The sequence below is a fragment of the Bufo gargarizans genome, chromosome 2 (assembly GCF_014858855.1).
Source record: "Bufo gargarizans isolate SCDJY-AF-19 chromosome 2, ASM1485885v1, whole genome shotgun sequence".
Lineage (NCBI taxonomy): Eukaryota > Metazoa > Chordata > Amphibia > Anura > Bufonidae > Bufo > Bufo gargarizans.
Window position 1 is genome coordinate 386,974,849 of NC_058081.1, and position 12,967 is coordinate 386,987,815.

The 12,967-nt window shown below is 44.6% G+C and overlaps 1 protein-coding gene across 4 annotated transcripts in view; it reads left to right on the plus strand.

The window, feature by feature from the left end:
* LOC122926323 (DNA repair protein RAD50-like) overlaps positions 1–4,955 on the plus strand; it is a 131,241-nt gene extending 126,286 nt beyond the window's left edge. The window contains exons 11-12 of one of the 4 annotated variants that reach the window (XM_044277698.1): positions 4,407–4,589; positions 4,747–4,952. In XM_044277698.1, the coding sequence (XP_044133633.1) occupies positions 4,407–4,589; positions 4,747–4,908 (345 nt within the window). In that variant the 3' untranslated portion in view covers positions 4,909–4,952. Of the gene's footprint in view, positions 1–4,406; positions 4,590–4,746 lie in introns of all 4 variants that reach the window. The other 3 variants (XM_044277699.1, XM_044277696.1, XM_044277697.1) reach the window with 3 other exon arrangements.
* The last annotated feature ends 8,012 nt before the right edge of the window (positions 4,956–12,967 follow it).

A 12,967-nucleotide genomic window follows, 5' to 3' on the forward strand; every position in this document is an offset into this window, starting at 1 on the left:
TATTCCACTCAAACCATCATGTCATCCCGCAAAAATAAATAAAAAATAAGACAATCGCCCAGAAAATAGACACTAAAACATAATTTGTTTTGTTTCAAAAATGCTTATTGTTTTAAATTTATTGTTTTAAAACCAAAATATATTTTTAAAAAACAGACATATTAGGTATTGCCGCGCCCGTAACAACCTGCTCTATAAAAATGTCACATGAGCTAACCTGTCTGGTTAACTCCTTAAAAAAAAAAAAAAAAAATCACATTTTTTGTCACCATACATTACAAAAAGTGTAGTACCAAACGATCAAAAAGTAGTATGTACTCCACAATAGTAACAATAAAACAGTCACTTCATGACGCAAAAAGTGAGCGGCGAATCAATGGATGTCGTGTATCTGGACTTCTCCAAAGCATTTGACACTGTACCACATAAAAGGTTAGTATATAAAATGAGAATGCTCGGACTGGGAGAAAACGTCTGTAAGTGGGTAAGTAACTGGCTCAATGATAGAAAACAGAGGGTGGTTATTAATGGTAAATACTCAGATTGGGTCACTGTCACTAGTGGAGTACCTCAGGGGTCAGTATTGGGCCCTATTCTCTTCAATATATTTATTAATGATCTTGTAGAAGGCTTGCATAGTAAAATATCAATTTTCGCAGATGACACTAGACTGTGTAAAGTAATTAACACTGATGAGGACAGTATACTACTACAGAGTGATCTGGATAGATTGGAGGCTTGGGCAGATAAGTGGCAGATGAGGTTTAACACTGACAAATGTAAAGTTATGCACATGGGAAGGAATAATGCAAGTCACCCGTACTTATTAAATGGTAAAACACTCGGTAACACTGACATGGAAAAAGATCTAGGAATTTTAATAAACAGCAAACTAAGCTGCAAAAAACAGTGTCAGGCAAGGGGAAGGGGGGGGGGGGGGCGCACTGCGCCACCAATGTCTGATACTGGGGGGCTTGGAGGGGGTGCACTGCGCCACCAATGAAGCTTAATCTCTCATTTATTCATATACAGGAGGCGGGAGCTGCAGAATCAAATAGCCGGCTCCCGACCTCTATGAGCTGTAGCTGCGATCTGCGGTAGTTAACTCCTCAGGTGCCGCGGATCGCAGCTACTGCTCATAGAGGTCGGGAGTCGGCTACGTGATCCTGCAGCCAGCTCCCGCCTCCTGTATATGAATAAATTAGAGATTAAGTTTCATTGGTCGCGCAGTGCACCCCCTCCAAGCCCCCCAGTATCAGACATTGGTGGCGCAGTGCGCCCCCCCCTTCCCTCCCCAGTATTAAGCATTGGTGGCGCAGTGCGCCTCCCCCCCAAGCCCCCCCAGTATTAAGCATTGGTGGCGCAGTGCGCCCCCCCTCCCCCCCCAGTATTAAGCAGTGGTGGCGCATAGGGCCCCCCCCCCCCAGTCGCAGTGCGCCCCCCCCCCCCCCCCCACAGGATTCCCTCTCCCCTGCTCCTCCGATCAGTTACCATGGCAGCCAGGACGCTATTGAAGCCCTGGCTGCCATGATAAGCTCCATGCTGCTGTGTGCACAAAGCACACAGCAGCAGGGACAGCGTGAGCTCCTATTCACCCTGATAGATCTCTATCAGGGTGAATAGGACAAGGGTTCTAGTCCCTAAGGGGGCTAAAAGTTAGTTAAAAAATAAATTAAAAAAAGTTACAAAAATAAAAACACCAAAATATTAAATATAAATGAAAAAAAGATTTAAAAAAATAAAATAAATACACATTAACAATAAACATTAATTTTCAGCAGATTTGTGGGAATTATTATAATTTTTTTTTCAAAAATAAAAATTCCCAGAATATCGGTATAAATTATCGGCTATTCATTCCCAGGACGGTGACTGTGACGAGGGGACATCCTCTGCGTCTGGAGGAAAGAAGGTTTGTACACAAACATAGAAGAGGATTCTTTACTGTAAGAGCAGTGAGACTATGGAACTCTCTGCCTGAGGAGGTGGTGATGGTGAGTACAATAAAGGAATTCAAGAGGGGCCTGGATGTATTTCTGGAGCGTAATAATATTGCAGGCTATAGCTACTAGAGAGAGATCGTTGATCCAGGGATTTATTCTGATTGGAGTCGGGAAGGAATTTTTATTCCCCTAAAGTGAGGAAAATTGTCTTCTACCTCACAGGTTTTTTTTGCCTTCCTCTGGATCAACTTGCAGGATGACAGGCCGAACTGGATGGACAAATGTCTTTTTTCGGCCTTATGTACTATGTTACTATGTTACATAAGATAATTGCCCAAAAAATAAAAATAAACATGGCTTTTAGAAAAAGGAGTTACAAAAACATGATTTATTTCAAAAATGCTTTATTATGTAAAACTGCAACAAAGGAAAAATAAAAGTAGACATATAGTATTTGGTATTGTCGTGTCCATAACAACCTGCTCTGTAAAAAATAGCACAGGATCTAACCTGTCAGGTGGACCCTGTAAAAAAACAAAAAATAAAAACTGTGCCAGAAGAGCCATTTTTTGTTACCTTGCCACACAAAAAGCGATATAGAGCAATTAAAAGTCATATATACCACAAAATATGTCAAGGCAAAACACGGACACCTGCAATGTGCGATCCAAAATTTGCGGACCGCACATCACAAACACTGTAATAGAAAATGCCTTTTTTGGTCCGCAATAGGACATGTTCTATTTTTTCAGGAACGGAATTGCGGATCCCGAAAAAACGGATGCGGATCCCGGAAATCCAGATTCACATCCATTTCAGCCCCATTAAAAGTGAATGAGTCTGCAAATTGCGGAACAAATGCAGACCCAAATTACGAATGTGTGAATGGGGCCTAATACCAATAAAAGTGTCTGCTTATCCTATAATTTCCAAAATGGGGTAACTTTTTGGGAGTTTCTACTCTAGGGGTGTATCAGGGGGTCCTCACATGTCATATGGCAACTTAAAATTATCCCTCCAAAATCCATATGGCGCTCCTTTCCTGCTGCCGTGTGCCCGTACAGCAGTTTACGACCACTGTAAACTCCAGAATTGGGGTGATAAATATTGAGTTTTATTTGGCTGTTAACCCTTGATGTGTTACAGGAAAAAAATGAATTAAAATAAAAAATCTCAAAAACTCAACAACAAAAAAAAGTGACCTAAACGGGTGAAAATGCTCCAAAACCATACACTGTGGCGTGTCTATAATCGGGTGAGCAGTTCCTCCGCATGCAGTCCGCAGACAACGGCAATCCCCAGAAAAAAATGCGTACAATGGAGAATGCCGGTGCGGACCACATGCACCACAAGAACATCTTACACAAAACGATACATTGTGTAGATGAAAAAATATACATACACAATTCACTGCAAAAAATGCACCAAAATGATACGCAACTGACAATACTAGCCAATTCCTCAGGCCAATGTTACAAGCTGAGAATTTTGCCAAAATCTTCCAGTCAGGAACTTATCAGAGCCCCTCAAAAAATCTGCCAAAAAGTTACATTAAAAAAATGTCGTCTCCTTTTTCCTTGTAGAACACCTAAGGGTTAACAAAGTTTGTAAAATCAGTTTTGAATAACTTGAGGGGTATAGTTTCTACAATGTAATCATTTATGGGTGGTTTCCCTCTCTTTGTAAGCTCCACAAAGTGACTTTAGAATTAAAGTGGGTTTTGGAAATTTTCTCAATACAGTATTCTAACGAAGTTTTATGTGATTTGACTTCGGATGTTTCATCCAAAGTCGATTCGCTCATCCCTAGTCATTACTTTTAGAACACCATCAGTATACAATTTTACCTTGGATACATACTGTGCCACATCTGTAGGAATTAGTCACACTCTGCTTTAAGGCTAGATAGGGCGCAACAGTTGTCGCGCGACATTTTGTTGCACTAATGTCGCGCGACAATTTTTATAATGACAGTCTATGGTGTCACACTGCAACATGCGACATGTTGCGACTGCGACGCGACAGTCGCAGAAAAATCCATCTTGAATGGATTTTCTGCGACTGTCGCGCCGCAGTCGCAGCATGTCGCATGTTGGAGTGCGACACCATAGACTGCCATTATAAAAATTGTCGCGCGACATTGGTGCAACAAAATGTCGCGCGACAAATGTCGTCGTGTAGACCTAGCCTTAATGTGCAGCACAGTATATGATCATAGCATTGGGGCAGTTCAATGTCATTTGTCTGCGTTTCAGAGTGTTAGGAACTGTGAGAAACACCAGTCTTCTTCCCTCTCCATGTTTTTTATATTGTTTATGTGCCTTGTTTGAAGATACCTCTATTTAGAACATGACAAGTTAAGGTTGTGGGGAAAAACGTATCAATAGAATAACATTGATTCGTGATTTTAAGCCTTTGTCTGGCATTGCACATGTAACTAAATTTGATTTTTGATTTCTGTCAGGAACGTGAGCTGGATAGTGTAGAGAAAAGTTGCAATGTAGACTCCCTAAAAAGTGAAGTTATGCAGCTGCAGAGTCAGAGATCTGAGTTGGATAGAACAATCCGTAAACTGGATCAGGAAATGGCGCAAATGAACATGCATACAATGACGCGCACACAGATGGACATGCTGAAGAAGGATAAGGTACATCTTTAAAATGTAATCTATCCATAATTATGCTTACAGACTACAATAAAAGCAGTTGCCATTGTTTCCTGATGTCATTATTTGATAATCTTAGCTTACACTTAAAATAAATACAGTATTTTCACTGTATATTTTTTACTGCATTCTCATGTAGGGTGAAAAAGATGAGCATATTCGAAAAATAAAGTCTAGACACAGTGATGAGTTAACTTCATTGCTGGGGTATTTTCCAAATAAGAAGCAACTTGAAGATTGGTTGTATACAAAGCATAAGGATATCAATCAGACCCGGGACAAACTGGCCAGGCTAACGTAAGTATTGTTAGCAGTGGTGCAATACTTTTTCTGGTCATCAAGTTTTTTTTTTGTCTTCAGCAAACAGACTGGTGTGAGTCATACAGCAGTGTACTTACTCAATGCTCTTCCTCTTTAGTTTTTTTGCTTGCACTTTAATAAGGTGAGTTATTTTTAAAGGAGCTTTGGACACATATTCTTTATCTGCTCCATTCACATGTTTTTGGTTTGGTTTATTTCATTATTTCTTTTTCAGTGTCAAACTGTGCTAATTGCAACAAATTGTAGTGCATGATATATAACTTTTTTAATGAATATTTAGTGTTTATAATTACCATCAATTACTTTTAAAAAAAAAACACATTATTTAACTATAAAACATGGGCTTAAAGAATAACTTAATTTTTATTACATTTTATTTAATAATGTTCTAAATGACCCAAAATAATCATTTTTGTAAAATACTTTATTAATTGATGTTGCTGTTGCTAGTCCTGGGTTCCTGTCGCACTTTAGAATCAGTATATGACATGTCAGCAGTGTACAGCGTCCTCTGTAACTGGTGGAATATGGGCTGCATTGAACGCTCCGCAGACAGGAGCACACACCGCTGCTGCTGCCTGTGCCCCCTATGATTGGCTAAACCCTGGTGTAGCAGATCACCCCGTGTGCACAGGGAAGTGCTGCCATCAATACTAAAACTGTTTGACTGAAGAATTTTATTAACAATCATTTGGTTGCATACAGTCAATGGAAACAAGCTCTGATCAATTTGCTGTATGGTTAATCAGCACTCATTAATGACAGAACATCAGCCTATGTAACTGAACCCTTATATTGAATTGTCTATTATGTGCTGACATCTCAGTGAGAGATAACACTTGTTGGCTGGTCCTGTCTGGTCCAGTACATGCACGCTGTTTTGATAAAGTGCTGCAAGTAAAGCTACTTTCACACTCGCGTTTTGTGCAGTTCCGTCATGGATGGATCCGTTCAGATACTACAACTGTCTGCATCCGTTCAGAATGGATCAGTTTGTATTATCTTTAACATAAAGACAGATCCATCTTGAACAACATTGAAATTCAATGGAGGATGGATCTGTTATCAATGCCAGATTGTGTTATAGAAAACAGATCCGTCCCCATTCACTTACATTATCTGCCAGGACGGATCCGTTTGGCTCAGTTTCATCAGACGGACACCAAAACGGTGCAAGCAGCGTTTTGGTGTCCGTCTCCAAAGCGGAATGGAGATTGAACTGATGCATTCTGAGCGGATCCTTTTCCATTAAGAATGCATTAGAATGCAAACTGATCCGCTTTGGACCGCTTGTGAGAGCCCTGAACGGATCTCACAAACGGAAAGCCAAAACTCGAGTGTGAAAGTAGACTAAGCAGTCACTGAGCCACCATGCTATATATTCCTATGTGATAACTTTATTGCAGCAAGTCAGTGTGCAAATCCTGTTCATGTGTGTTCTGGGCATGTTCAGCATGTTACTAAGTGACCACTAAAGTGTGAAAGCTGCACATTACAGCTTGGATTGTGTTAGCTAGGTATCAACATGTGTGTCACTAAAGTATTTTCCATTCCAATCATTAATGTATGTAATTTCTAGAGTAATTTCTAGACTACTTTAAAGGCCTATTCTGTAATGCATTATAATTTCCAAGTTGCCTACACAGATTCATTTCCATCATAATGTTCCTAAAATTTCTGCCGAAAAACCAGAGTCCTGATATAAATCCTGTGTGGGTGACTGATGCTTTGCGTAAACACAATCATTCTTCCACGTCTGTGGTTTTGAATTGTGCTTTTGCATCATAGATACTCTGAATTGTAATATTAAATTTTATGTTTACTTTGCTTTATTATTTTTCAAGCATATCTTTCTTGAACAATATTGGCTCAAGATTCAAAAAGCAAAATACAAATAAAGGATTGTGCAGGATCCAAACTTTCTGTAGCAACAAAGATATACATTTAAAGATAGTGGGTATGTAAAACAATAAAACTAAAGATAGTTCCATTGAGTCAGCATTATACATATCATGTAACCAATTAGGAACCTATCTCCCTAAATCTAGGGTTTGCCTATAACTTGAGTGAAAACAGCTCGCTTATCTAGCCAGTGAAATATAAACCGACCAATCAGGGCCAAAGAGGAGAGAGTGAGTAAGACATAAAGATGGGAAACAATATGTGTACATCCCCAAGGCAGACAATATGCAGGTTAGGAATAGGGAAATGGAAGAGAGGGAATTGTGTGGACATATTACAGTTCTATTAATCCCTGGACATCATCTCATCACCTATACTAGTAATTTCTCCAACGAAGGGTACTTTCACACTTACGTTTTTCTTTTCCGGCATAGAGTTCCGTCACAGTTTCCTTTCCATCTTAATCCAAAGTTTCGTGGAATTCTTATCTGACCAATTTATGATTCTCATCAGTATCGATGATGAATGATATACCTTAAGATCTGGTAGACCCAATCCTCCCTTATCTCTATGTCTGGTTAATATTGAAGAGCTAATCCTAGCCCTGTTGGATTTCCAAATTAATTGGGTAATGGCCTTATGAAGAAAACCCCTGAGCGTTTCTCCGGAGTGTTAAAACCTTGGACATTTAAAGAGACCAGTTTCACTCTAGGCGGGCCCGCCATCTTGAAAACCTCAAGTGTTTCACTCAAATGCACTCAAGAATGCTGTAGTGGGAGATAGTCAAGGGATCACCCAAACTGCCCCAAGATTATGTAGCATCTTAACTGCCTCCGGACCGCCTAACGCAGGATCGAGGTTCTGGAGGCGGCAGCTCTGCGCACAGTCACGCATATACGCGCCATCTCGCGAGACGCGCTTAGCCGGCCCGCGCATGCGCATCGCGGGCCAGCAAAAGTTCGAGGGGGGTCACGTCACCAGCCTGCCAGCCAATGATCGTTGCTGGCAGGCTGGCGATTTTTAAAATATCAAATCAGAAGCCAGATAACACATCATATTAGTAAATATGATGTGTTAAATTGCTTCCCTGCTCCTCTGCTGGTCCTTTTCGTCGGTTGGTCACAGCAGAGGAGCAGGCTTCACAGTGAGTAACACCAAACAGCACACTTAGCCCCAGATCACCCCCCTGCACCCCAATTAACCCTTTGATCACCCCTTCTTGCCCCTGTAAATCACTAGTAAAAGTGAAAAAAGTGATCAGTGTAAACTGTCACTTTTTTTTTTTCACTGGTATTGACGGTTAGGTTTTAGGGATAGTTTAGGCCACTTGGTTAGGTAGTTTAGCGATCGGTTAGCGCCCAGCCCACCGCACTGCAGTCACTTATTTGCTGATTAGCGTATCGCTAATCAGCATTTGTACTTTTATAGTATCTGTAAGTGATCAAAACTGTTCACAGTCAGATCTATAATAGTATTAGTGTCACCTTAGTTCGCCCTCCACCCAAAACGCAGTGTTTGCCTGATCAGGCCTGATCGGTCGCCCACACGTGCGTTCGCCCACGCCTGACCCGCCGCAGTTACAAAAAAAATTTTGGGGGGGATCACTGCACATTCACTTTGCAAGCGCTGCGGCGATAAAAAAAAAAAATCAGTTTTGATATTTTTTATCAACCGCAGCAGCCTCCGGTACTTCGCTAGCCTCCCATTTGTAAGACAGGCTTGCTTTTTTTCTTGGGTAGTCTCAGGGAATACCCTTAAATTTAGTTGCCCAAATGTCAAACAGGGGGTATTCTTCTGAAGAGGCCTACAGGCTTCTGACCCAGTCGGATGAGGAATGGGAACCCTCATCTGACGAATCTAGCGGGTCAGAATATGAACCTGTAGAAAGCAGTGGCAGTCTGACTCAAAGTTCGGACGAGGAGGTTGAGGTCCCTGATGCCACCAGGCGTACCCGGCCCCACGTTGCTAGACCACAGGTTGCGCAGGATCCGCTTCAAGGGCAGCAGAGTGGGGCTGGCGCTGTCGGATTACGTAGTGAGGCATAAACCAGCAGCGCAGCCCTCCCTGGACCTAGTACCAGCACTGCCGTACAACATGGTGAAGTGGCGAGCACCAGAAGGGCAGTTGAAGCTGGTACGGTGGCACGTGCATTAGTTACCCCGTCCCAGCCACCGCAAAGATGGGCCCGTAGACCCCCTAGAATCCCTGAGGTGCTGGCAAATCCTGATTGGCAGCCCCCAACTTCAGCCGCGCCATCAGTTCCCCCTTTCACCGCCCAGTCTGGAGTTCGGGTTGAGACAGCTCAGATCGGTTCAGCCCTGGGATTTTTTGAGCTGTTCTTGACTGCGGAGCTCTTGGACTTAGTTGTGGCAGAAACAAACCGGTATGCCACACAATTTATATCCGCCAACCCGGGAAGCTTTTATGCCCAGCCTTTCCAGTGGAAACTAGTCCAAGTTTCCGAATTAAAAAAATTTCTGGGCCTTCTCCTCAACATGGGTCTAACCAAAAAGTATGAATTGTGGTCATATTGGTCCACGAACCCAATTCATCACATGCCCATGTTCTCTGCTGCCATGTCCAGGGCACGATTTGAGGCCATCCTGCGTTTCCTGCACTTTAGTGATAACACCACCTCCCGTCCCAGAGGCCACCCAGCTCCACAAAATTCGGCCCCTCATAGACCACTTCAACCAGAAATTTGCAGATTTGTATACCCCTGAGCAAAACATCTGCGTAGACGAGTCCCTTATACATTTTACCGGGCGCCTTGGCTTCAAACAATACATCCCAAGCAAGCACGCCCGGTATGGGGTCAAATTGTATAAGCTCTGTGAAAGGGCCACAGGCTATACCCACAAATTTCGGATCTATGAGGGAAAAGATCAGACCCTGGAGCCGGTCGGTTGCCCTGACTACCTGGAGAGCAGTGGGAAGACAGTCTGGGACTTGGTGTCACCCTTATTTGGCAAGGGGTACCATCTTTATGTGGACAATTTCTACACAAGTGTGGCCCTCTTTAGGCATTTGTTTCTAGAACAGATTGGCTGCTGTGGCACCGCGCGGGCTTCCCCCAACGGCTCGTTACCACCCGTCTTGCAAGGGGGGGGAGAGGGCTGCCTTGTGTAACGAAGAACTGCTCGCAGGGAAATGGAGAGACAAGCGTGACGTTTACATGCTCTCCTCCATTCACGCAGACACGACAATACAAATTGAGCGAGCAACCAGAGTCATTGAAATGCCCCTCTCGGTCCACGACTATAATTTGCTCATGGGAGGGGTGGACTTCAATGACCAGATGTTGTCTCCGTATTTAGTTTCCCGACGCACCAGACGCTGGTATAAGAAGGTGTCTGTATATTTGATTCAATTGGCTGCATATAATAGTTTTGTTCTCTACAGTAAGGCTGGGAGAACAGGATCCTTCCTCAAATTTCAGGAAGAGATCATCGAGAACCTCCTGTACCCAGGAGGTTCCGTGGCCCCATCCACCAGTGTAGTTAGCCGTCTACACGAGCAACATTTCCCCTGTGTCGTTCCTGGTACCGTCACCCCGAAAAAGATGTTGTGTCTGTAGCAGGAGTGGAATAAGGCGTGACACCCGCTATTTGTGTCCTGACTGCCCTGACCACCCTGCCCTATGCTTTGGAGAGTGTTTCCGGAAGTACCACACACAGGTACACCTAGCATAGGGATTGCATCTCAGAGTAAGCAAAAAAGTTAACGTTCAGTTTCAAAAGTTAAAAAGTTTATATGTTCAGTTCTAAAGTTATTATAAAGTTAATAAAAAATTTTGCGTTGCGGCCTGGTTTTTTCTTTTTTCTATTTTTTGTTTTTTTACCTTCCAGGTGGACCAACCGATCTGCAGCACTGATGTGCATTCTGACAGAAGCATTGCGCTGCTGTCAGATTACACACAAGTCAGTGTATGCGGCGCTGCAAGACGAGATTTCTCCTCTGCAGTAAAAGATATGTTTGCCGAGGCTTATGAGCTGAGGAGGTGGCGGTGTTTATATGCTTTGGCAAACACTTTTTATATATAAAAAAATATATATTCCCGGCAATGATTTATTCATCCACATCGATTGATGTGAATGGAGAAATCTGGTTTGCCAGGGCATACGAGCTAAGTGGGTATTGATGGTGGGCGGTGCTCCTATGTCCTGGCAGACACCTTTCCCCTCCTTTTTCCCCCTCACCCTTGATGGCACCCAGTGCGACTCAGGACCTCCCATCAGGACAGGAAACCTGAGAAGATAAAAAGGACACTCCTCCTCCCAACACCAGTTCAGGTTTCCTGTCCTCCGGACGGGAGTTCCAGAGAAGCATCGCAGCGGATCGCTGCATGACATACCTCGAGGAAGAGCGCTGGGGGGGTCTGTGGCATGGCCGTGGGAAGACCTATCCCTGGGGAGCGGTAGTTCTGTGGCCGTGCCGGAAGCCGCTCCCCACAAGTCTGCCTGCGCCGGCACTCGCTACCGGTCCTGGGGGAGCCGCTGTGGCCGTGTTCAGGCGGCTCCCCACGCCGACATGCCCTGGTTAAAGATGGCGCCCGCGCGTCTAAGCGCTTATGCGCATGCGCGGGGCCGTCCTTCAGGGGGCCGGCTGATGACGTTGGGGGGGCGGAGCTCTCTCCCGACGCGCAGGACCCGGAAGTGAGGGCCGAGGCGCGTCTTTTAAATCTATAAATACGGCAGCAGGTGCAGGCAGCCAGCGGGGCACAGGTTTTTGTGCTGAAGTGGGATCCAGCTGGAGCATGTCGGACCCTACTGATGGACGCGCTGAACCCCTGGACCCCTTGAGGCCTGCAAGTCCGGTACTGGGCCTAAGGACGGGGAGAGGAAAATTCACTGGGTGAGAACATTCCTTTTTTACTAATAAGGTGTTTCTATCTTAGATTCCCAAGCCTCCTAAAAAGTCATCTTCCAAATCCAAACACAAGGAGTGTGCAGACTGTAAGACGGCTCTATCTGCATCCTTTCAGAAATCCCTGTGCACAGCTTGTATAGACAAGCTGGTAGCGGAACAGTCCCAGACCCTTACAAGATCTATGAAGTCCCTAATCAAAGCGTCCTTCAGGGCGTTCAGTAAAGGCCGTGCCAGATCCCCGGATAAAGCCACAGAATATGATAGTATGGAAATGGACTCATCCGATAGTGAAGCCAGAGAATCCGGACAGTTAGATTCCAGTAATTCAGACTCCTCGGACGAGGAATACTCAGGGAAGTCCTTTTTTTCACCTGATGATACGCAGCCGTTACTAAAAGCGGTCCGAGCAACTATGCAATTGGAGGACATTAACCACCTCCCGACCGCTGTACGCAGATATGCGTCCGGGAGGTGGTTGCTTTACTCCTCCTGGACGCATATACGCGTCATCTCGCGAGACGCGAGATTTCCTGTGAACGCGCGCACACAGGCGCGCGCGCGCTCAAAGGAACGGAAGGTAAGCGAGTGGATCTCCAGCCTGCCAGCGGCGATCGCTCGCTGGCAGGCTGCAGATCCGAATTCTTTAACCCCTAACAGGTATATTAGACGCTGTTTTGATAACAGCGTCTAATATACCTCCTACCTGGTCCTCTGGTGGTCCCTTTTGTTAGGATCGACCACCAGAGGACACAGGTAGGTCAGTAAAGTCGCACCAAACACTACACTACACTACACCCCCCCCCCCCGACACTTATTAACCCCTGATCACCCATGATCACCCCATATAAACTCCCTGATCACCCCACTGTCATTGATCACCCCCCTGTCATTGATCACCCCCCTGTCAGGCTCCGTTCAGACGTCCGTATGATTTTTACGGATCCACGGATACATGGATCGGATCCGCAAAACACATGCGGACGTCTGAATGGAGCCTTACAGGGGGGTGATCAATGACAGGCGGGTGATCACCCATATACACTCCCTGATCACCCCCTGTCATTGATCACCCCCCTGTAAGGCTCCATTCAGACATCCGCATGATTTTTACGGATCCATGGATACATGGATCGGATCCGCAAAACACATGCGGACGTCTGAATGGAGCCTTACAGGGGGGTGATCAATGACAGGCGGGTGATCACCCATATACACTCCCTGATCACCCCCTGTCATTGATCACCCCCCTGTAAGGCTTCATTCAGACG